The 22637-nt window shown below is 50.3% G+C and overlaps 7 protein-coding genes across 9 annotated transcripts; 5 read left to right on the forward strand and 2 right to left on the reverse strand.

The window, feature by feature from the left end:
• Nucleotides 1–167: 167 nt before the first annotated feature.
• PV10_04473 (uncharacterized protein) lies at nt 168–3755 on the reverse strand (the record flags this gene model as incomplete). The annotated part of the gene is made up of 4 exons (XM_016369031.1): nt 168–746; nt 807–1566; nt 1622–3381; nt 3426–3755. 4 exons carry the CDS (start codon nt 3753–3755, stop codon nt 168–170), a joined length of 3429 nt encoding a protein of 1142 aa, XP_016224819.1.
• An 879-nt stretch (nt 3756–4634) lies between these two features.
• Nucleotides 4635–7199, forward strand: PV10_04474 (uncharacterized protein). The gene has a single exon (XM_016369032.1). It carries the CDS (start codon nt 5103–5105, stop codon nt 7038–7040), a length of 1938 nt encoding a protein of 645 aa, XP_016224820.1. The 5' UTR covers nt 4635–5102; the 3' UTR covers nt 7041–7199.
• Nucleotides 7200–7390: 191 nt separating this feature from the next.
• Nucleotides 7391–8346, forward strand: PV10_04475 (uncharacterized protein; the record flags this gene model as incomplete). Its single annotated transcript, XM_016369033.1, has 2 exons — nt 7391–7515; nt 7716–8346. The coding sequence occupies 2 exons, from the start codon at nt 7391–7393 to the stop codon at nt 8344–8346; spliced, it is 756 nt and encodes a 251-aa protein (XP_016224821.1).
• A 312-nt stretch (nt 8347–8658) lies between these two features.
• Nucleotides 8659–10122, reverse strand: PV10_04476 (uncharacterized protein). The gene is made up of 4 exons (XM_016369034.1): nt 9786–10122; nt 9591–9690; nt 9288–9418; nt 8659–9210 (listed from the first exon to the last, which is right to left on the reverse strand). Exons 1-4 carry the CDS (start codon nt 9786–9788, stop codon nt 9019–9021), a joined length of 426 nt encoding a protein of 141 aa, XP_016224822.1. The 5' UTR covers nt 9789–10122; the 3' UTR covers nt 8659–9018.
• Nucleotides 10123–10295: 173 nt separating this feature from the next.
• On the forward strand, nt 10296–11600 carry PV10_04477. 2 transcript variants are annotated; one of them, XM_016369036.1, is made up of 3 exons: nt 10296–10619; nt 10673–10839; nt 10908–11600. In XM_016369036.1, exons 1-3 carry the CDS (start codon nt 10587–10589, stop codon nt 11545–11547), a joined length of 840 nt encoding a protein of 279 aa, XP_016224824.1. In that variant the 5' UTR covers nt 10296–10586; the 3' UTR covers nt 11548–11600. The 2 variants fall into 2 exon arrangements, with proteins under 2 accessions (XP_016224824.1, XP_016224823.1); XM_016369035.1 differs by having other exon boundaries at nt 10296–10560.
• A 2015-nt stretch (nt 11601–13615) lies between these two features.
• On the forward strand, nt 13616–15588 carry PV10_04478. Of its 2 annotated transcripts, XM_016369038.1 has the most exons (3): nt 13616–14445; nt 14504–14618; nt 14675–15588. In XM_016369038.1, exons 1-3 carry the CDS (start codon nt 14434–14436, stop codon nt 15184–15186), a joined length of 639 nt encoding a protein of 212 aa, XP_016224826.1. In that variant the 5' UTR covers nt 13616–14433; the 3' UTR covers nt 15187–15588. The 2 variants fall into 2 exon arrangements, with proteins under 2 accessions (XP_016224826.1, XP_016224825.1); XM_016369037.1 differs by having other exon boundaries at nt 13616–14618.
• Nucleotides 15589–16031: 443 nt separating this feature from the next.
• PV10_04479 (uncharacterized protein) lies at nt 16032–17051 on the forward strand (the record flags this gene model as incomplete). Its single annotated transcript, XM_016369039.1, has 1 exon — nt 16032–17051. One exon carries the CDS (start codon nt 16032–16034, stop codon nt 16851–16853), a length of 822 nt encoding a protein of 273 aa, XP_016224827.1. The 3' UTR covers nt 16854–17051.
• Between the last annotated feature and the right edge of the window lie 5586 nt (nt 17052–22637).

A 22637-nucleotide genomic window follows, 5' to 3' on the forward strand; every position in this document is an offset into this window, starting at 1 on the left:
TAGATTCGACAGTAATCCGACAGTTACAGCCCTTAGCATCTTTGCCATTCTCTGATCCCACACACAACATTCATCACCGCCAAACTGAGACGAATATGGCGTCATGGATCAGGTAGACTTTTGAAAACACACAATGAATTTTAGCACGAATCGGAGAAAAGCCCCATTCATCCATTCCTTGATGCCTCCTCCTCTCGCAATCGTCGAACTCGGTTCATCTGCGCCAACGCTCTGATCTGCAAATCATGAAATCCCAAGATCGTCTCCTCCGGAGCACCTAAAAGGTCCAAAACTTTGGATGCATCGTGTAAGATATTTCGAAGAGACACGTCCGGATGGCAGTAGACGCGCTGGCTGAGGAGTTGTGTCACACTATGCCATGCGGCAATGACAGTCTTCACAAAGGCGAGCCTATTCTCCTTGGGAATGCCATGGAAACGGAGTGACGTGATATTCGTCGAAACAATGGAGCACTGGGTGGTACTATCGTACTGGAAGTCGATGACGGGTAAGTGTCCGCGGGCAGCCCATTTCTGCTTTTCAAGTTTGACGACGTCGGCGTTCAAATGCTGGGAGGTTGCTTCGCGCAGGAGGTACTCGTTGGCGGAAGTCACTAGCATGAGGTCGAGGTCGGCCTGGAGGACGCTCTGACTAGGCGGGTCGAGGGAAATAGCTCGGTTCTTGGGTGCGCCTTCAATGCTGCGTTCGTCGAGTCGGATGTGGAAAACACCTTTTGCTTGAGATGCCTAAGATAATACAACATATCAAAATGATGCAACTTCGAAGTGTGGAAATTTGTAACTCACCGTGGAATTTGCAGGAGTGCCTTGTTGGATATCTTTCTTAGTGGTATCTTGCTCAGCTATCATGAGAATCGGCTGGATCATCCGGGGAGTGGGTGAAACCGAGCGTTTGCTCGGGCTCTTGCTGCGGCCAAAGAATGCCTTGATCGACCGCTTAGGGGTATTCGGCGCCGGTGGCTTTTCCGTGGCTAGACCAGGTGAATAGCTATGAGCGATATCTGGGCTCTTGAACGCAGGGCTTTGCTCGAGGTTTGGGCCTGGTGCTGGCACTGATGGCTTTTCCCGAGTTGGACCGACTGGAGAAGACGAACATTCGTGTGGACCATGTGCTGACATTGACGGCTTTTCAACTGGAGCAGGTGACCAAACAAATGGGTATTGTAGTGGCACTGATGGTTTCTTAGGGGTTGGACCGATTGGAGGGGGTGACCAGGCGAATGGGTTTCGTGCTGGCACTGAGGGCTTTTCCGGGGTTGAATCGACTGAAACCGGTGACCGGACAATTGGATTTTGTGCTGGCACTGACGGCTTGTCAGGGGTTTGACCGACTGGAGCTGGTGACCAGGCGTACATGGCACCTGCGTTATTGGCTCCAGGGCTACGGTCGATGTCTGGATTTTGTGCTGAAGAGTCCGTAGGTCCGGGGAAAGCGTCCTGTGGGCCACTTCTCGCGAACAGCGGGGAAGGAGGTCGAACAGGTGACAGATCAACCTTGTCTGAGGTGAACGGATTTGAATATGCAATAGTCGAGTAGGATATGGGCCTTGAAGTTTAGTTAGCAAAGAACATAGAATGTCAACAAAGACTGGGTTGCGTACGAGAACTGCGCAGAGAACGATCTGATGGGCTCTGTCTTCGTTCTTGCGTGGCGTGGTCCACGTCGTCTAGATGGTGACGAAAAGGGAGCTGATATACGGTGTTGGCTCAGTGTATAATGAGACCTATCCCCAGATCCTCGATAGCTGCTGGATCGATGCAATCCTGCTACAGAGAAAAGAGCTGACAGGCGACTTTGAGAGTCTGTTGAGGTTCTTCGCAAAGGCTTGTGCTGAGACAATGCGCGAGCAAGTTCTCCTGGGCTAAGCGGAAGGGCTTTGTTAACATCTGGGGAGAGAGATATCGACGGTGACGACATCTCATCAGCTGCACCGTCAAGGCCCAATGCGTGATTAGCTTGTTGCTTCTTAACACGACCTGGGGAAATGAAGTTGCCGCTGAAGGGCAGACTTGGTGTGTTCCTTGGCTGCAGCTGATCTTCACCTTCTTCAGTCTTCACCGCCGAAGGCTCTTGATTTGGGAGGGATTCTTTCCGGAATACTCCACGAAGCCCTCGGAGCAGACTGATGCGAGAATCACGCTTTGGTTTTGAGGAGGCCCAGCTTTGGCGGACCGACACGGGCTTAACATCTTCCAGCACCAAGCTTTGGTCATGAAGTTCCCATGGTTGCGAGGAGAGACGCTTCCAAATTCGGGGATTACAAAACTGTCCGTCGATCAACCTGGCTTCTCGATTAATGGCTCGCAACACATTAGCGCCTGGTATTTCTTCGTGCAGATCTCGATTTCTAGCATGAATCTTGGTCCCGGGGGAGAGGGCCGGAGATGCGATGACCGCTGCATGATTTTTGCGAGCCGATGTGTTGGATGTCTCTTCGGGTGACTGGCCAGCCATGGATGCGAAGTCAATGTGGCTATAGTCTGATATGGTGGTATCGTCAGCACCGCGCAGGGCTGTAGTGATATCTGACGTAGGGAGGGACAAAGATGCAGGTAGAGGAATTGTTGGGCATCGCGTCATTGATTTGTTCACTTGAACTGAAGCTGCAATATCTGCCTCACCTCCGCCTCTCAAGTAGGGCATTTGTTCTGCTGAGAACGGTTCTTCTCCTGTCAACGTTTCATACGCCATCAAAACAGATGAATCCATCTGGATGTTATTCAGGGACATCGCACTGTCAGGCTGCACATCCTCTTCGGCTTGGAATGAGTTAGAAGCGTCGCTGTTGATGACATCGAGGCGCTTCCGCTCCTTCAAAGGGACCAATGGAGATCTCGGGGAAGAGAATTGAATGGTGGGCACGAACGTCACAGGTCGACGCTCTTCGGTTGGTAAAGACGGCGATGCGTTCAGGTTGAGATCCGATTGACGAGAGCCGGCAAAACTCGAGCTCTGTTTCAGAAACGATTTGCTGGATGCTTTTGCTCGCAGCGGTGTCGACGACTGACGGCCGAACAGACTCGATCGAAAGGAAGAAGATCGACTCCAAGCTTTGGTAGAACCCGAGGATTCATGCTTTCTGGTTGCTTGTGAATGCGAACCTTCGGTCGTCTCGACTGCAGTTCTAAGACGCTGATGGGTGCATGTAAGCTTGGCGAACTGGGAGTATCCCGCAGGACCCTGCCCGGTTGCTGTGCCATCAGAAGCTGCGGTGATCTGGTTCAAAGCTTCGTCTCGGTACCACTGTTCATCAATTGTACGAAGAAAATTTTCCGACTTGAAGATTCGTGTTCGGGGAGAGGTGGGAGGTTTCAAAACAAAGCTGCTAATTTTGGGAATGAAAGGGTTGAGAGAGTCGTCCTAGGCGCCATTAGAGGACGCTGACGAGGTGGGAGAGACCTTACATTTCTGTGCCGCCAGCTGTGCCGCCATGAGCGCCAAATATCGCCGTCATCACCCAGTCCACCAGCTGTACGTTCATTCTCGAGAAGATCCTGCAAGACACTGGTGGCATCGGGAATTCCAGCAAGTCCGTATTCTTCGACAATCAAGCTGTAGACTTCCTCCATGCCAAAGGTGAAAGGATAGAATGGGACAACCTTGCTGCCGACTTCACGAAGGAAGTAACGGCAAGACTCCTCATCGAAGCAACCAACGATGTCATGTTCGCTGGTGGGCCGACCACGGATGATAGATGTCGAGGAGATGGTCTGCTCTCCCGAACTACCCGCCATGGGTGCTGAAGGACATTCCTAGTAGGCACTCGGAAGAGACAGATCTCACTCGAAGTGTGATGGGAGAAGGCGAGGGACAGGTACCAAAGCGGGTTGATGCATGCCTTGAAATGAACCGAAACGAAATAGAACCTTGAGAAGAGATGGAACACGCCAGATCCTCAACAACAAGACTGCGAAGTGAACTTCAACAAGACAAGACGTGAGCAGATGCAGACCAGCCTGTCCTCCTGTCGTCGTTGATCGAAATCATTGTGGTGAACCTGCTCATAGATGCCAAGCGATATCGGTGGATTGTTGTTCCTGATCCGAAGTCTGGAACAGAGTGGAAGGCGGAAGGAGCGAACATGAAGGTCAAACAAGTCACGAGAAAAGGAAGCAAGAACCTTGGAGAGGATGAAATCTTCATTACCATTTTCACACCATTCGAATGTGTCTGTGGAAGCTTGAGAGTGCTCTCAAACCCTGTGAATTTGCCTGCTTCCTGTGTTCATGTCATCAACGACGTTAACATGTTCACCTAGCCTCAGATCTGGACAGATTGGATGCACACAACCATCATGGCGTTGGATGCTCATCAATCTGTTCAAAAACATGGTCAGAAGCTCCCTCACTAATCGGGCTGGACAATTCCATGGCTGAAGAAGAGGAACTGACGAGCTGACACCTTCATCGCCATAGGATCATCCAAGAAGGTCACAGAATGGATGTTTGAGGTTGATCTTTTTTTGAGAGCTTTCGGTTGGCCGAGCGGCTGGGAGCTACTCACGTGACTAGCCACGGAATCGGCACGTGACTTCCGTGCGACTTGCCGATATCAACATCCGGGTTGCGGGGAAGAACCGATGACATTCTGGCCATCTTCCACAACAACCAATGATGACTTCTCTAGTGGCAATGATGGCAATTCCAATATCTCCACAAGGTAAACCGCCTTGGGTTCGGGATTACTCCTCCACAGATCCAAGACTCCCCAAGTTCTGGGCAAAGCAACGCTCTGGTCGAGGGCGGCAATGCTTTCGGACACTCGACCAGGTACGGTTGGTGTGCTCGCTTCCTTTGCTCGTACACCTGGCTAGCTGTGGAGTTCCTTGCTCATCTGCCATGTTCATTATCCGGCACTTCGACTACTTCTTTGACGAGTTTATATATCCATCTTGCCTTTCGGAATTGGCTAATTCTGTTCAATCTCATTCCTTCACTAGTGGCCTCTAGGGTAGTGAACTGACCGTTCTCGTCTTTTGGACTCCGAATCCAATTCAGTATAACATTCTTTCACCTTAGCGATCAATTGCTTTTGGCCCACCACCTTTCTGCTTCTCCCTGAACTCTACCGCCGTTGTCACCATGTCTGATTCTTCTCTGTACGACATTGTCATCATCGGCGCTGGCCCTGTCGGCCTTTTGCTTTCGGTTTGTTTGTCACGATGGGGCTACAAAGTTCGCCACATTGACAACCGGCCTGTGCCCACCGCCACAGGCAGAGCAGATGGCATTCAGCCACGGTCGATAGAAATTTTGAAGAATCTGGGCTTGAAATCTGGAATCATGGCCCACAAGCCTGCCCGAGTATTTGAAGTGGCCTTCTGGGATCCGGCGCCAGAAGGAAAGATTGTCCGCACTGGGACATGGGCTAGCTGTCCTGATTTCCTCGATGGTCGATATCCTTACACGGCTTTGCTTCATCAAGGTCTGATTGAACGAGTGTTGATCGAAGACATCCAGAAGAATGGGACAGTCGTTCAACGACCTTGGACGATCACGCGATTTGAGACCAATCATGCGAACCCGGACTATCCTGTCGAGGTCGATCTCAAGAACCTTGACAGCAATGTTGTCGACACTGTCCGTACCAAGTATCTCTTCAGCGGCGAGGGCGCACGAAGTTTCGTTCGCGAGCAACTTGGCGTTCAGATCCGGCACAAGGATCCTATCTCACACGTTTGGGGCGTTATGGACGGCGTGGTTCGCACAAATTTCCCAGACATCAAAATGAAGTGCACGATCCATTCCGACCACGGCAGCATCATGGTTATTCCTCGCGAAAACAACATGTGCAGACTTTATATTCAGATCGCCAGCTCCACCGACCCCGACTTCGACCCTCGAAAGACAGCAACCGTTGCCGAGGTTCAGGCAGCTGCCAAAAAGATCTTTGCACCATATTATGTTTCATGGGACCGAGTTGAGTGGTACTCGGTCTATCCCATTGGCCAGGGAATTGCCGATAAATACACTCTAGACCATCGTGTCTTTATGGGTGGAGATGTGTGCCATACTCACTCGCCCAAAGCTGGACAAGGCATGAACACAGCCTTCCACGACGCGATCAACTTGGCCTGGAAATTGCACCTGGTCGAGTCTGGCTTTGCCAATCGCAATGTCCTCGAAACCTACGAGGTTGAGCGAAAATTCATTGCCGAGACTCTTCTCGACTTTGATAACAAATATGCTGCTCTCTTTTCTCAACGGATACCCTCGGCAGCCGAGGTGTCGGACGCACATGCCGGCTCAGAATCACAAAAAGACAACCCCTTCGTTGAGATGTTCAAGGCAAACTGCGAGTTCACATCTGGTTTCGGCGTTGCTTATAAGAGCAACATCTTCAATCACTCACTGGAGCATCCTTTCCAACATCCTCTTGTCATCACCGACTCTGAAAAGCTTCGACCTGGTCGCATCATTCCACCATCAGACGTGACTAGGGTGGTTGATGCCAATGTGGTTCACCTCGAAAACGAAATCCCATTCAACGGCGCATTCCGCCTGTTTATCTTTGGCGGTCAAAAGGCATCGCCGAAGAAGGGTGGGCACAAGGCTCTGGCGGATCTCGCCAGCGGCTTGTCGCGACCCGATTCATTCTATTCCCGCTTCTCGTGCAAAAACTCAACACGCGACACGCATTACGACAGCGATAACCCACACTCGAAATTCTTCTCTATCGCACTTACTCTCGCCGCCAAGAGACCCGAGATTGAAATCTCCAATCTCCCAGAACTGTTCCAAGCATACAGTGGTCGCATCTATGCAGATGACCGGAGACAAATGAAGGCTCTTGATGCCAAATTTGGCGCACACGCCAAGGTTGGCCTCACTGGTGACGAAGGTGCAGTCGTTGTTGTCCGACCAGACGGCCATGTTGGCGTTGCCATCAGATTGGTTGAGGGACAAGGCACAGTCGAAGCACTTGAAGGATACTTCAAGGGATTCACAACCCCATCGTCGTTCGTTGGTAGTGAGTCTGGACTGGGTGGTGGAAAGGCTCATGTCAGAGCACAGCTATGAGTCTCGATGTGACAACGTTTGGTGTTAGTCTAAGCAGAGCAGAGCAGTTTGTGCTTGTGATTGATTCCCTTGCATGACTGCAAACTGATTGTATCATGGTTGTTGGCGTTTGAACGTTTTGGAGCACAGTCAGTACAGTATAGCACAGTCATATATGATTCTGATGATGATATAAATATTTCTCTCGGAAACCAGAGAATATCAAAAGCCTCCATTATTGTCTCCACCATCCGACCAATATCAACCTGACAAGAATTCGTGATCTTTCTTCATCGAATAAAACAGATCCGACCTATATCAACCTGACAAGAATTCTTGATCTTCTTCATCTATCAACACAAGCAAGCAGCATGGAGTGGGTTCTACCTACCACATCGACTCCGGCGGCAGAAAATAAAGACCGTCTCTACATCTATCTCGAGAATGTCCGTCGCTACACAGACGGTGCTCTTGTTGTTCCGGGAGGCGAAAGAGAGTATGTTCTGAGATCGTGTGCCGGTTGCATCCTTGGAGTTCTCTTCTTGCACAAACCCTGATGCCCAACAACCTATTGATATATACAAAAACCTTGAGAATCTCTCACCTCACAGTGTCCTTACCCCAGCCCCAGCTTTACCCTGGCCTCCTTTATATCAATTTTAATTATGCACGCGCACTCACTCAACACCCTTCTAGTTACCACTGGTCACTGGTTCTTGCACCGAAAGACGAGAGAAAGGATCAGAACCCAACCTCACAGTCGCAGTCGTCATCGTCAGCGACACCTTCAGGAACAAGCCTAGGCCGTGGCGCAACGGGGAAGCGCTTTCACGCGAAACAAGAGGTAGTCCCAGGGACAATGAACGTGCGGTACCAGTTTGTGCAGGATTCCATCTCCTTGGGCCTGCGGGGGAACAACGACGGGTGGCCAGACATGCTCGGTACACCATCCAACAGACAGGGACGACAGCCAGCCCGGGTCCTGACCGTGAGGGTGTTGATCGCAAAGACATCACAGCCATCACGTCTAGCCGATGTCCTATCGCGTGTCCCAGTGCGCAACGACGCAGCTGATTGGGATTCCGAGATGTGGGTCAAAGACGCTTTAGTCGCTATCGACAACGAGGACCACGCCGCACCCGGCAATGAACCTCTTCTGGTGTCGCGGGCCGTCGGCACAGAGTACTGGCACAGTGCATGGAGAATTGTCAGACATAGAGCCTGGGAGTTCTACCAGCGTGCGTTGCAAGAACGACTTACTGGTGGAAGGAGTTGGAACAGTTTGCCTACACATGATCTGCTCACCAAGACGGATGTTATTAGGTGATATGGGAGTTTGTGGTTGCAAACGTGGGAGTTGGCTGGCAGTCCAACCCGGCTAAGAACGCCTTAGTCTTCAACCTGGCTGAGAGCTCGGTAATGAGCCTGTGTCGATTTTGTGAAGAGTATGACAAGGTGCGGCATGAGAGAGCAGTCTCGTGTAGAGATGCGAGCACTCCCTTGTCACTGCCTGCCAACGTTGGAGCTGCGTCTTTCGACATACCCTTGAGGACTCAACGAAGGGCATCTGTGGGCGGGTGTCAATGTTGTCTGATCAATTGGCTAAAATGGGATATTTTATGCATTTCATGGCGGGTTCTGATTGGGGCGCAGGTAGATCATGTATTCATCCCACGCAGGGAAGTTTTCATGGCCATGATATGATTTGGACATGCGTCATTGTTTCCACGTGATATGATCTGTGGTAAGCTGACACTGCTGCCTATATTCGCCTCATAAGATTGATTGTCTTCGCAAACACTACAAAGAAGTGTTTTGTGCTTCCTGACAGTAATTGCCGGTTCAAGGGAAGGGCTTGAAGATGCATTCGTTACCAATGGAAATACCAACAGTCCAAAACAAGACAATACATGATTGTGAATGATCTTCAATGCAATGTTTCAACGAAAACATGACATGATAAACTCACAAATACCCAATTACATGTCACTCTTACCATCTAGTCCTCGCCCTTGAGTTTGTCCTCGATGCTTTCGAGTTCTTCGGCCTCACTGATCTCCAAGACACGATTGACTTCGGCTGTGCCGCGAAAAAGCTCCACTGCACCGGCATAGCTCATGCGCAAATTTGGGTTGCTGTTGACGGGGAGATAGTAAATTAGGACGTATGGGACGGAGAGGCGGCCAGAAGGCTGTGAGGGCAGAGAGTTAGAGATGCGGAGAAATAGAAAGAGAGTCGAAGACAGGGATTGACAGGATATATGCATACCAGAGTTAAAGGGTAGCTAAGTAAGACGAAACGAGGGGAGGAGTCTGGCAATTCGTCGGCCAGGTCTCGCAGATCAGAATAGGTTTCGTCGGACGAAGGCCTGATCTCCTGGGTTTTGATGTCGATTTGGTCTAGAAGGTGTTCATGATCTCAATAAATGTTTTGAATTGGGAGGATTAGAAAGAGACAGTGGGGCAGAGTTGTCTGGTTTGCCTAGAGTCCATGGGGTTCCAACGACGGAAGCTGGTAGCTCGGCATGCTGAAAGACGCAATTCTCGAGGTAAGGAAAGTGACTGCACTCACATATCTTTGCTTGAGGGTTCTTTGCTCGAGAGGTCCCTAGCCGGAATTTCCTCAACTGGTCTTTGGTCTCTTGCGAGAAGGTGTAAAGCCGAGAGTCTGACTGACTCTGTTAGCGGAAATGAACGAGACAAGGCATGCTGAAAATGGGGGTGATGACGGGCACAAGGATGATGAAATGGTTGAGGGACAAGATACCATGGCTGTGATGCTGGACTGTGGCAGCTTTTGCTCAAGTGTTGGTGTGGTAGACGTGTCAAGATTCAAGATCCAAGATCCAAGATCCAATATTTAATGAGGCAGGATCGATTTGAGATGTCAGCCTTGTCAAGTGAGGCAGGTGCGGGGCAGTCAATCGCTATTGTTGACGATTGACGGCAAGTGCTACCGGAGAATTTCCAGGCTCGGGTGGGCGTCGTACCAGACAAGTTGAGGAGTGTCACAATACTCCGTAGATCGGATTATCTGGAGCTGATTTTGTGCGAGCTTTGCTGAGAGATTTGTCTGGTCTAGAGTGTACGGAGTAGAAGATCTGATGTTTCGGATGGCGTCGTCTGTTGCTGACTGGTGGTGGGGGTTGTACTCGTACCTGGTGGCCGAGTCTCTCCTCGGCACCCAGGCCCCAGTTGGAGTTGATTGGCTGCAGGAATATCGGCTTCAAGTACGACTCCGAAAGTCGACATCATCTCAATTCCATCCTCCATCCTTGTCCTCGGTGGAATTCTCATTCTCTGCGCTCTCTTCCTCGACCTCCTGCGCTGCCTTTTCCCCTCCCTTCATGTTTTCTCGCTTCACTCAACTGGCGCGTCACTTGTCTCGTCCTTTACTCAACCAGGCGCATCGCAACGCCCCTTCACTTGCCCAACCTGCGCTCAATATGACATCATCATCATCTTCCGTTCCCTCCACGCAAAGGAGTACTATCCACACCGCGGGCTGTATAATTATTGGCGATGAAGTGTTGGGTGGCAAGGTCAGTCTACAAAGGGCATCCTGGCCATGATGTGCAAATACTACGTCTGTTCTGGACAAGTACGGCCCAGGTTGCTTTTTAGGTCGTGGTTGATATATTCATACCTTGGTAGACTGTCGACACAAATTCGGCGTATCTAGCCAAATTCTGCTTCTCGATCGGGCTCCACCTGAAAAGAGTCGAAGTCATCGCCGATGACGAGGATGAAATTATTGAAGCCGCGCAGCGCATGTCACGGAATTATGACTTTGTAGTGACTAGCGGTGGGATTGGTCCGACGTATGGATGCCATGTTGACTCTCCCATTCAGTCCATTTACGGAAGCTAATGATTCCATATCCCTCCAGCCACGATGACATCACCTACCAATCGATAGCCAAAGCCTTCAATCTCGAACTTAAGCTGCATGAGCCCACGGTGGCCAAGATGAAGAAGTATTCACGGCCGCATAAATCTCAGCCGAATTTCTCCTGGGATGTCCCGTCTCCTGCCCTGACAGCCAAATATCGGATGGCCTTGCTACCTACCGATCCTGACATCCCCGAAGAGGAGCAAGTTTTGTTTGTCAAGGAAGACCTCTGGGTGCCGATATCTGTGGTCAATAGAAATATACATATTCTCCCGGGTGTGCCGAGGATATTTGAAACCCTGCTCGAAGGTATGAGACCACGATTAATACCACGACTAGCAGATCCAGAAGGAAAGGGCATGTATCGAGTCCTATTCAGCACTCCCCTGGCCGAGAGTGAGGTGGCCGAATATTTGACTCAACTCGCAGAAAAGGTGGGGCCCAAGGGTGTCAAGGTCGGTAGTTATCCACGCTGGGGCAAGGCGAGGAACATTGTCACCCTGGTGGGCAAGGACGTCGAGTACATTGATTCTTTGGAGGCCGAGGTGGCCCAGGGCGTCCACGGTCGCCGGGTGTCAGTTGAAGGGGAGGATGATTCAGGCGATGAACAGGATGTTCACAAGGATAAAGACGCGTAGAAGCAGGTCCAATAACATGCGTCTCTTCACACCTCTCGAGAGTCACGAGTTCCTTGCTTGTTTGTTGCCTCTGCTCCTTTGCAGGCAGTGCTCGCCTGCGTAGGGTATCCGCCAGACTTACGGAGTAGATTTGATATTTCCTTGTGCAAAATCTCGGCTATCAGTCGACGATGTGGGTTGCAGGAGGAAGAGAGGAGTAATCAGAGTCAAGAACGAGAATTGTTGCTCTGACGATCAACCCCGAACGGGCAATCTGGCCCACGCGCATGCATAATCGACATATCATGGAGGCTGATCCGTCGTCCGTAGTTCCTTTTCACCCGTGGGTGTCCACGATTAAGGTCACATTCGTTGGCCAAGCAATTCCTTGATCAAGTCTCCATTCTAAGATAAGGTTGGTCGGCGCTCTCCGTGGTTTTATTAGGGGCTCCTCGGAATCGTCCAAAGCAGACCGAGGTCGATTCGTTATGCATTCCAGAGTTCAATACTCAAGAGGGCGACAGCCTCAAGGGGTAATGCTTGCGGTGTAGACGCAAAAGCATGTGAACAAGAAGAAAAGGGTTCGCACCCAAGCACCCGCGGAAGTTCCGGCAAGCCACCGCCAAACAATGTCCTCGCGAACTACAATTGTGCAGAGAATGGTTGCGAGAGGATGGAAAGTCGAAGCAAATACAGCGCAAGATACTCCAGAAAGTCGACGCCAATTGTTAAGCGCGGTGCTAGTTGGCGCTACAAGGGTAAAGAGAGTGTGATGAGCAGCGATGAGTCGAATCAGATCCAATGCCACCCGTGCCACCTTCCCCAAAAGGACCCTTGGAATCCTGGATGGCTAAACTGGCCGCTAATTGATTAGCTCTCCCGGCGTGCAGTAACGCCCCCTTGGCCTAGACAGATTTCTCAGTAGCAGCCCCCAGTCTCCCCTCGGGACCCTCAAGGCCTGGGTGCCTGGGTACCGTTCGCCTGGGACTCCGATAATCACTATACCTAACAAGGTCAGAATCTTAGAAAAAGGGGCGCCGTGTGTGTCTGCCCGCAATGCCCGCTCACGCCGCTCCTGGAATTTAGAGCCACAGAACTCGGGAGTCAAGTGTCGAGAGGGGCCATGGCTACCTACTTGGGAAACGGCACCAAAGCTTGGAGCAAAAGAAAGCTAAGTTTACGAGAGGCTGCCATGTGCGTCCACCAAACGGAGGAATGTTGTGCGCGTTGTCTCGATGAGGCTTTTAACATGCACGCGTCTTGCTGAATTCATTGGCGATACCGTCCTGGCCCTAGTAGGAGTCGATTCGATAGAGGAAGACAACGCCATATGCTCTAGGAGGCAAAGAGACTCAGGAGAACACACACTCATCAATAGTTTTCCCTCATTGAGATCAAGGGCACTCAAAATCTGGGGTGGAGCACGTGCCGGGGCAACACAAATCATGGACGATGGACGCGACCGGATGCCTTCTTCCTGTGCACGGTTCACCCTGTCTAGAGTCAATAAAACAATTGACGTCGATTATATCGACAATAATGTACGGAGTACTGTTCTCTGCAAGCACCAACAAGTCAGGGCGTCGCTTTTATCGAATGCCTGTGTAGACTACCCAATACAGCGCTGGAGCATTTGTTTGGTAACGATTTTGCTTTTGGTTGGTTCAGGTTCTCTTTAATGCCTGGAGCTGCAGCATCTTCGGGCGCTTATTCAGGGCTGATAACTGACTTGGGTGGCTTTTGGTGCTGGATACCTAAGGTAGGTAGGTAGGTAGGTAGGTAGGTAGGTAGGTACCTACCTACCTTAGGTATGTGCAGCCAGCCAGGGTCCAGCGCCCAGAAAAGCAAGACCTTGGCCCAGAGCCAGCGGCCCATAGCACCAGTAAAATGCAGCTTCGGGCACCCCTCAGGGCCGAAAGGGCTGCCGTACCTAGAGAAAGACTCTACGTATACTCACTAGAGCCCGGAAGTAGCTATCTGGCGCATGCAATTCACTTATGAATTGCACCCACGCATACGCGTACATAATCTGTACATGGTTAGATTTGGTCCCTGATAGTATCATCCATCATAAATCTTTTTGTATTCACGACAAGACGCAACGTCAACAGAGTCTTGACAACGACATCAACACTCGTATCCCAATCAACCGCAGTCTATCAATGACCAACATTATTGATTGTCTCTGCTTCTTATAGACGCTAACCCCCCTTCAGGCCCGCATCGACCGTCTTTGCTTGCCTATCCACCCGTTTCTTGGGCCTGGAGCCTCTACGCACTAGTCAGGCAGGGAGTCGCCCTCCTAAATTCTTGCCTTTTGCCGGCGCGAACTCGCGCTCGCACTCGCGCTCGCACTCGCAGTCTCCCCATCCATCTCTTCCCAGCCACAACGAGCAGAGCACCACATCCCTCCACCCCGAAGAAATAAACTAGAGAACAAACGCATATGCTAGTCACTCGTCTCCATTTCTCTTACCATCAACAGTTCCCACACTGTCCTCTGGTCCTTTAGTCCTCACATCGTTGTTACAACTTGGGTCGAAACCGCACAGCTGTGGTTTCAGTTTGAGTCGCCCTTCCCTACCGTCGCAGGGTTCTCAAAGCCCACCATCTTGACGCCGTCGCCCGATTCTTCCTTTGGATCCCCCCTGCCATTCTGTCCTTGCTCCTCGGCCTCCATCCCATCAATCACACCACCGCAATCACCCTCGCTTCCCTCCCATCTCCATTGCGGCTCCTCCTGCCAAGCTCGACTGCACTCTGTCTCCGGCCTCCCGACCTCCCCATCTTCGATCTGCTCCAGAACCAGCCCTTAGCGCCGCGAATCCCTTCTGGATCGCTGAGACTCAAGCGAGATACCTTCGCTTCAGAAAGGCAGAATTCTGATCATTTCCTGACCTGCTGGTCATGGCCTCAAAGGTTCTCTATCTTTCTTCATCCATGCTGCACCATGGCAGGACTAACACCCCCTCTGCAGTTTCTGCGCGAATACAAATTGGTGGTCGTCGGCGGGGGAGGTGTCGGCAAGTCATGCCTGACCATTCAACTCATTCAGAGTCATTTTGTAGACGAGTACGACCCGACAATTGAAGGTGCGATCCCCTCGCTCGACCATGTCGCTGGTGACTAGGCGCTGACCTCCCTCCAGATTCATACCGCAAGCAATGCATGATCGACGATGAAGTCGCCCTACTCGATGTCCTGGACACGGCCGGCCAGGAAGAATATTCGGCCATGAGAGAACAATACATGCGGACGGGTGAAGGATTCCTCCTCGTCTACTCCATCACCTCAAGACAGTCGTTTGAAGAGATTATGACCTTTCAACAACAAATCCTGCGGGTCAAAGATAAAGATTATTTCCCCATCATCCTTGTTGGCAACAAATGCGATTTGGAATCCGAGAGAGCGGTGTCGCGGGAAGAAGGTGAACAGTTGGCCAAGAACTTTGGGTGCACATTTATCGAAACGTCGGCAAAGTCCCGCATCAATGTCGACAACGCTTTTTATGACCTCGTCCGAGAAATCAGAAGATACAACAGAGAAATCTCAGGATACGCGGGCGGACCTCAGATGGGCTCCCACGCCCCCGGCCAAAAATTCGAAGTGGACAATCAAGCGGACAATGCCGGATGCTGCAGTCGGTGTGTGGTCATGTAGAAGAGATTGGTCCGAGGGCATGTTTGGCACGCTTGCAATACGAAACAAAGGCACATGCTGCCAGGGTGTTTTCAAGGCTTGGAGTTGTGCCGCCAGTCAATGTGACTGCGCCTGGGGGGGTTTCGGCTTGCATCGATTGGGTGCCAAAAGTCCACAGAGAAGAGCAATGTTCTTCCACGCGTACTGCCACAACATAGCGATGTTGGTTTATTGGAACGGCAGTCTATAAGGGAATAGCTGTCTGGTGTTTATTTATTGCTAGTCCAAATCCTTGCTCCAGTCATCTGCAACCGCGATCGGCCAGCGTCCGGTGCGCTCAGCCGGAGGTGTCTCCTTGGACAGGACAAGTTAGTCGCTAATGACTATGGCTGTTTCTGCTTCAATGTCGATATGCTCTGGGCCTATGATTTTATATTGTGTTGATGTGCTTGTGTTCCTCAGTGCTGCGTCCATGGTGCATGGAGAAAACTCCTTCCCCACGTCCGCGTTGCCCAAACCTTGATCCTGACAGGGCTAGGCCTGGCAATCCTCCTGCAAAAGCTGACTGGCTACACCAACGTCACGGAACCAACAAGGGTGAAGTTGAGCAAACACGACGACGACAGCCTCGAAACAGGCAGCAAGAGTAAGTGACGTCTCCGTCTACAGTGGACAGTCCGCCACAAGGCAAGGAAGGAGGCAATTACACACAAGGAACCGACACCCCTCACTCCAGCGCGCCTGCTTACCTACCAACTCTGTGACTGCCTTTACCATCAATTGACAAATCACAATATATGACATTTTACCGTTCTTCATTTGGGTCCCAGAAGACAGCGAGAATGCTCATCGCATAAACCCACCACATGGATAATCCTAGCCCCTCAAAGGATGCCAGCGTGCCAGAGATCAGCAAAAAACGCAACGCTTTCTCAGCACTCATGGCTCCTAAGCCCAAGCAGCTCAAACCATCTTCAGGGGATGACCCCAACCACTCCCAGCACTCGTCCAAATCCCATCCCAACGACATTCGCAGCGGTCTGCTTGCCTATATCCTCCAGCCTACAACCTTCTCTTCTGGCCAAGTCATTACCCACAACGACCATATCGTCCTCATACGCGATGCCTTTCCCAAGGCCACTGTCCATCTCCTCCTTCTCCCAAGAGACCCCGACAAAAGAGACTTGCATCCGCATGAAGCCTTTGAAGACCTCGATTTTCTCATGATGATCAGAACTCAAGTTTCCGATGCAGTGAAGCTTGCAGCCTCGGAGCTTTCAAGGCTGATTGGTTCGTTCTCCATAGCCAACCAAGCCCGGATCGAAGCAATGGAAAGTGAGGAACCCCCAGACGTGCTGCCGGCTGGGCGAGACTACCTCAAGGACATCCGCGTGGGCGTTCATGCACATCCATCCATGCATCATCTCCATATTCACATCATCAGTCGAGACATGCATTCGGACCGACTAAAGCATCGCAAGCATTACAATAGCTTCAACACTGAATTTTTCATCCCTTTGGACGACTATCCGCTGTCACCAGATGATCGAAAGCGCGATGTCAGATTCCAGAACAACAATCTCAAAGAAGATTTCAAGTGCTGGCGTTGTGGCAAGACGTTTGGGAATAAATTCCAAAAGCTCAAGGAGCACCTAGACGAAGAGTTTGATGCATGGAAACGTGAATGACACACCCTTCCTATCAAAGCTATCACCTCTTTATCTCCCATCAAACGGATAGTGTTAGCTTCTTCGAGGTCTGAATGTCCTATCATCATCGTGGCTGTTCCTGCGACGTTCGGGTGACGTCCGGTAGGCCCTGCCCACGCTGCCCTCCTGTCGTCCACGATATTCGACGTCTCTACGACTCGGCCCACCGTTCATCTCGGTGTCGACATAGACCACCCTAGGCTCAACCACCTCATACTCATATCTAGGCGCCGGTGTAGCTTGCCTTGGCCGATTGGTGTTGCTAGCGTCGCCTTCTCCAACGGTAAGATCATCCCGCCTTGTTCTGACGATTTCGATCTCCTCGGTCTCCCTCATGGTACGACCAGCTGTACTGGCTCTGCGCGACGGAGCCTTTGCACTTGAACGTCGAGAAGAAAAGCGTCGTCGAGGTCGACTGGGTCCCTGACCTCCAGAAGGGCCACCATCGCTGCCAGAAGATGAACTACTCTGTCCACTTCCCCCACGCCTTCTGCCTCTTTGCAGCAATTTGACGCACATCTTGACAAGTTCGTCGGTCTCAAAAGCATCTCTTTCAATCCTGCGGATCTGTAAGCGTTGGACACGCTCCAACATCTGATCCACTCTAGTCCTGCTCTGCCACCAAATAAAGCGATGTGCTAGGTCCGTTCGATAGTATGTTTCCTGGTCTGGAGACAACCCTGCTTCCGTCATGCCCATGCGATTCTTGAGTCTCTTCTGAGGCCGGAAGTGGGGTTTTTCGGCAACGTCGTTTTCACCCCAGTAGTCGCCTTTTCGGACTTGTTCGGCCCGGACAGGGTCCTTGATCAAAAAGGGCCTTTCCAGATGCTTGAATTGTTGCCAAATTTCCTCAATGGTGTTACTCAACAGAACAGCGGCCTCTTGTCGTGTGCGTCGATGCTTGCGAAAAGCCTTGGGAAACACTGAATACTTATCACCTTCTTCAAGCCTGTAACGAAGGAAAATCCGCTCTGCTTGAATTTCCTGGCGGAGATTCCCTAGATAAATGGGTATGGATGTATCGGCATGTCGCATAGTTGAGAGCAGATCACGGTATACCCCTGAGGCAGGTCTCAGAACTGACTTGGGGATACTCTGAAAGAGACGGCATACCTAGAAGGGTTAAAACGGTAGCGAAGAACGAAATGATGCCAATGATATTGGATATGAGCTCGATGTCCATGTTTGATCATGGCTCATTGGTAGAGCACTACTGCAGAGACACGATATCATGTGTGACGACTTGAAAACAATGATAAAAACAGTCTGATTAGTAGAAACCTACCTAACCTGGTATGGATGTACTTCAAGCCAACGATGGTTATGTTGGATCGTGAGTCAGCGACTGCAAACCCCTGCCTCATCCCAAAAAGGTTGGATCAACTTGCATACTCGACATTCATCGCCAAACCCTTAAAAATTGATCTCTCTCGACGGTGTTGCCGGTGGGTATGACATATCATCGTCATTGCACCTGGAATATTTCATCTTGCAAAACGAATCTTGACTGCCAATACCGCTGCAGCCATTATTGAGATGCATTCCAGATGCTAGAGCCTGACATCCCAACTCATGGCACAGATGTCCACCAATACTGGCTCTTTAACACCTGGTGCGCAATGGATACTCCAGCACTAGAAAGAGAGAGTCAGCAGAAAGATTCGACAGCCTGATGTTTCAAGACGAGATATTGAGACCATTCCATGTGTGCCAGCCTGGGATGTCAAGTTAGGCATATCGAAGCATTGAATTTAGACTGGCATCGTTCATTGACCGCTCATGTGGTCCATCACAGCGAGAGGGACCTATTTGTTGCTTGTGGTTGGTCTCATAAACGGTTTACTTCAGTCCCACCGGACCTTTTATTCGGGCCAATATCTCGGTCAATCCAGGCTCATGGGAATCACCACATCCCTAGTCATTACTCTGCTTGTGCTGACGGCCACAATCCAGGTGTTGCCCACATGAAGTAAGTAGAAGCTGGTGTGGTCCTCGGAAGTTTACACCTTGGGAACCGCCAATGGTGGACAATTGCTCTCAGCAACCTTCCCTGAGAAGCAAGTGATCTTCCTTACATCCAGGGATGACGCTGTCCTTGACAGTTATGGGACATTACGTGTATGAGGCTTGCAATTCTCTCTTCACCCCAGACCCCCTGCATAGAAAATACTCTACCATTGCAAGGTCGTCAGCACCCAATGCAACGGGCGAAATCCCTGGTCAAGAGTCCGGGGCCCCCAGGAATCTCTGCGGGGCAATAAGGAGATGGCATTGTGGGGCCGGAACGAGAACATCCATACTACCCAGGACTCACCCTGGGCCACCTCCCATGACTGGGGGAGTCAGGTCTATTGATTCGTTGATGAGGTAATAAATGGACTGTAATGCGCAAAGTGAGGAGAGCTCGGACAGACATACAATCATGTGGGCTTCGAAAGCCGAAGACGTTGATGACCATCCTCTTCATATGTGCCCCGTTTCGACTCCATTGATATCCTCTTCTCCCACACCATGACTCCAAAGACATTATTATACTCACTTACGTCCTTGTCTCATACTAACGAGCGTGCGTCGAAATATACTCTCCACAGATAGTTGTTGATCAGACAATCCAGGCTGTCGCAAGATCAGACTGTCCAAGACCCACATCTACACACGACCATGTCGACTATATTCAAATATGCCACAGGACTCGTCCTAGGGGCAGCTCTTTGCGTCTTATACTTGATTGTGCGATACACCATTGTAAGTCGACGTCCTCGAGATTTTCCTCCTGGTCCACCGACTGTGCCCATATTGGGAAATTTACACCAACTGCCCTTGACAAAACCATTCCTCAAGTGAGTTTGCTGATCCAATTTCCTGTCTCCTCACACACAGACTCCCAACGAATGATTTGTTTGATCTCCTAGATTCCACGAATGGGGCAAGGAATATGGACCTATTATCGGCCTCAAACTCGGGCCCCAGAACGTCGTGGTCTTGAACTCGCACCAGGCGGTCAGAGAGTAAGTTTGACCAGTACAATTGAAAATACATAGTTTTAAATCATCCTGAATCTAGTCTCTTCGACAAACGTGGAGCCATCTATTCCAGTCGACCAGAAAGCTATGTCGGTAATGAATTAATCTGCCCCAACGATGCACACATCCTCCTAGTACCTTACGGACAAGGCTGGCGAGCCCTCCGAAAAGCGGTGCAAGCACTGCTGAGCGTCACTGCGGTAGACGCTCTCCTACCCGTACAGGAAGCAGAGGCCGTGCAGACTTTATATGAAATCCTACAGAATCCAGCAAAGAGTTTCACCTCGATCCGACGATATTCCACAGCCGTGATCCTGGCTTCTGTATTCGGTCAACGAGGATCGAGTTACGACGCTCCAAAAGTCCAAGCCTTGTATCATGCACAAGAACAATTCACTGAGATTCTCGCCCCTGGAGCGACTCCCCCGGTCGACGCGTTTCCCTTTTTGAAATATCTTCCTTCCTTCCTAGCTCCGTATAAGTCCAGAGCTGCGAGGATTCGTCACGAACAGAGAACACTGTACTCGAATTTGCTGGACGAGACGAAAGCAAGGATGGGTAGGCCAGATAGCATTCCTTGCTTTATGGAGAAAATCCTTGCCAATAAAGAAAAAAGTGGCTTGAATCCGGACCAGGTTGTCTATACTGGAGGTATTCTGGTAAGAGAGAGGCTCTTTGTTTAGTTTTTCCGTTTATCGTGGGGTTTTGTCATTTTCCTGACCGGCGACGAAAACCGTTTAGATGGAAGCTGGGTCTGATACAACGTCTGCTACTCTCCATTCGTTCATCCTGGCAATGATCAAATACCCACACATATTGAAGAAGGTTCAAAAGGAACTCGACGACATTTGCGGCGTCTCACATTCGCCTGGTGCAGGTGATGTTGGACAAGCTACTTACCTACAAGCAATCATGACCGAGGTGAGAAAGAAACCATGTTTGAGCCCATCTGGGAAAAATCAACACCCCCCCTGATCTAATTCAAAAACAGACTCTCCGATGGCGTCCCGTTGCACCAGGAGGAATACCTCACATGCTGATCCAAGACGACGTGTACAACGGATACTTCTTACCCAAAGGCACCATTCTGTTTGCCAATGCATGGTCCATCCACCTCGACCCCGCCGAATACGACCGGCCAGAAGAATTCATCCCTGAACGATTCATGACCAATAAATTCGGTAGTAAAGCCATCGACGAGAACAGCAAGGATAACGATCAACGTCGAGTAACTTATGGGTTTGGAGCTGGTCGCAGAGTGTGTCCTGGACAACGCCTAGCTGAGAATTCTTTGGTATGTTGGTTGAATGACTGGATGGACTTGTCATAGTAGTGAATGATTGGCTGACTGAATACGCGTCTACTTAGATGATCAATATGGCTAAAATCGCATGGGCATTTGATATCTCGGCTGATCCTAATTGTCCACCATTGGATCTCGACGTGGCTTCGGGGTATTCGGATGGGTTCATTACAGGACCGAAACCATTCTCTGCTTCGTTTACGGTGAGGTCGCAGAAACATCGTGAAGTAATTGAGGAAGAGTACGAGAAGGCGAAGTTGGTTTATCAAAAATATGAAGATTGAGTTAGGATGGGTTTGGGTTTGGGGTTGTCTTGGTAGGACAAGGTGAACAAATTGATGTATACTCATTCATTGACATCAGAAATTGTGTCTCATCCTCGAATCCTTCTTGACGATTCTCTGGATTCTCTAGCTGAATGCATCTCACGAAGAGAATAGAAGCTGATGGGGTCTCGTATAGCCCAGCTAGCCCAGCTGGCTTCTGCCATTCCTGTTTAAGATTCATTCTTGCCTTGTGTACATTCTGTTGTCCCAACGATTGTCCCAACAATCCTGAAGTCATTCCATCCGCTCATTCTCAATTAGCAATGGAAATTCTACAGAGCTGGTGAAGAAGTCCCATTTCAAGAGGAACATTGATCGTAAATCTGTGTCCCTCAAGGTTTTGCAATCCTTCTTGTGGCCCTTCTTGTTCCAGCCTTCAATTTGGCAATCCTTATGATCTTGTCAGAACTAGCATGAGAAGATATAACGCGATTGTTCTGAGGCTTACCTTGCTGCAGTACCAAAAAAAGGAGCATTTGGCGCATCTCAGCAGAGAAGTCTTCCGCTCGTCACAGCCATGGCACTTTCGTTTTCCGTCAGTTTCTGTGTAGTACTGGTGGACTTTATCGCTCAGTTGGAATAACTCAGTGAGAGGTAATGGGAGGATCTGGTCGATTGCAAGAGTTGTGAGCAAGACTCAATAGTAGAAGAACGGAGGAGAAAGTTTACCTTGATACTACTGCAATCTTCCAAACGAATTCCGGTCGTGAGATCCAGGAAACCATGCTGAATTGCATATAGGATTGCCACTGTACAGCCAGGCCGCACCTTACCCAGGAATTCTGTGCCACGTCCGTCGTCATAAAATGCGACTGGCACCATAGTTCCTGATTTATCGCGGACAACTATTCGCAAGCGTGCAAAAAATTGCACACTGACAACTTCGCCAAAAAAGCACCAATGTCGCCTAGGAAAGTAGTGGAATTCGTCCTGGCTGGTGTAGAAACCCTCGTGGATACTGTTATCATCAGGGAGTCTCGAAAATGGTGGAAAGGTATGATTGCTTCGAAAGTCCGCAGATTGTCGAATTACACATCCCTGAGAACCAGTGGAGGTCTGGATATCCGCTTGAAAATTCTCCTCGTCCTCATCGCTAAGCAGCTCCTCTTCA

The sequence above is a fragment of the Exophiala mesophila genome (assembly GCF_000836275.1).
Source record: "Exophiala mesophila strain CBS 40295 unplaced genomic scaffold supercont1.3, whole genome shotgun sequence".
NCBI lineage: Eukaryota > Fungi > Ascomycota > Eurotiomycetes > Chaetothyriales > Herpotrichiellaceae > Exophiala > Exophiala mesophila.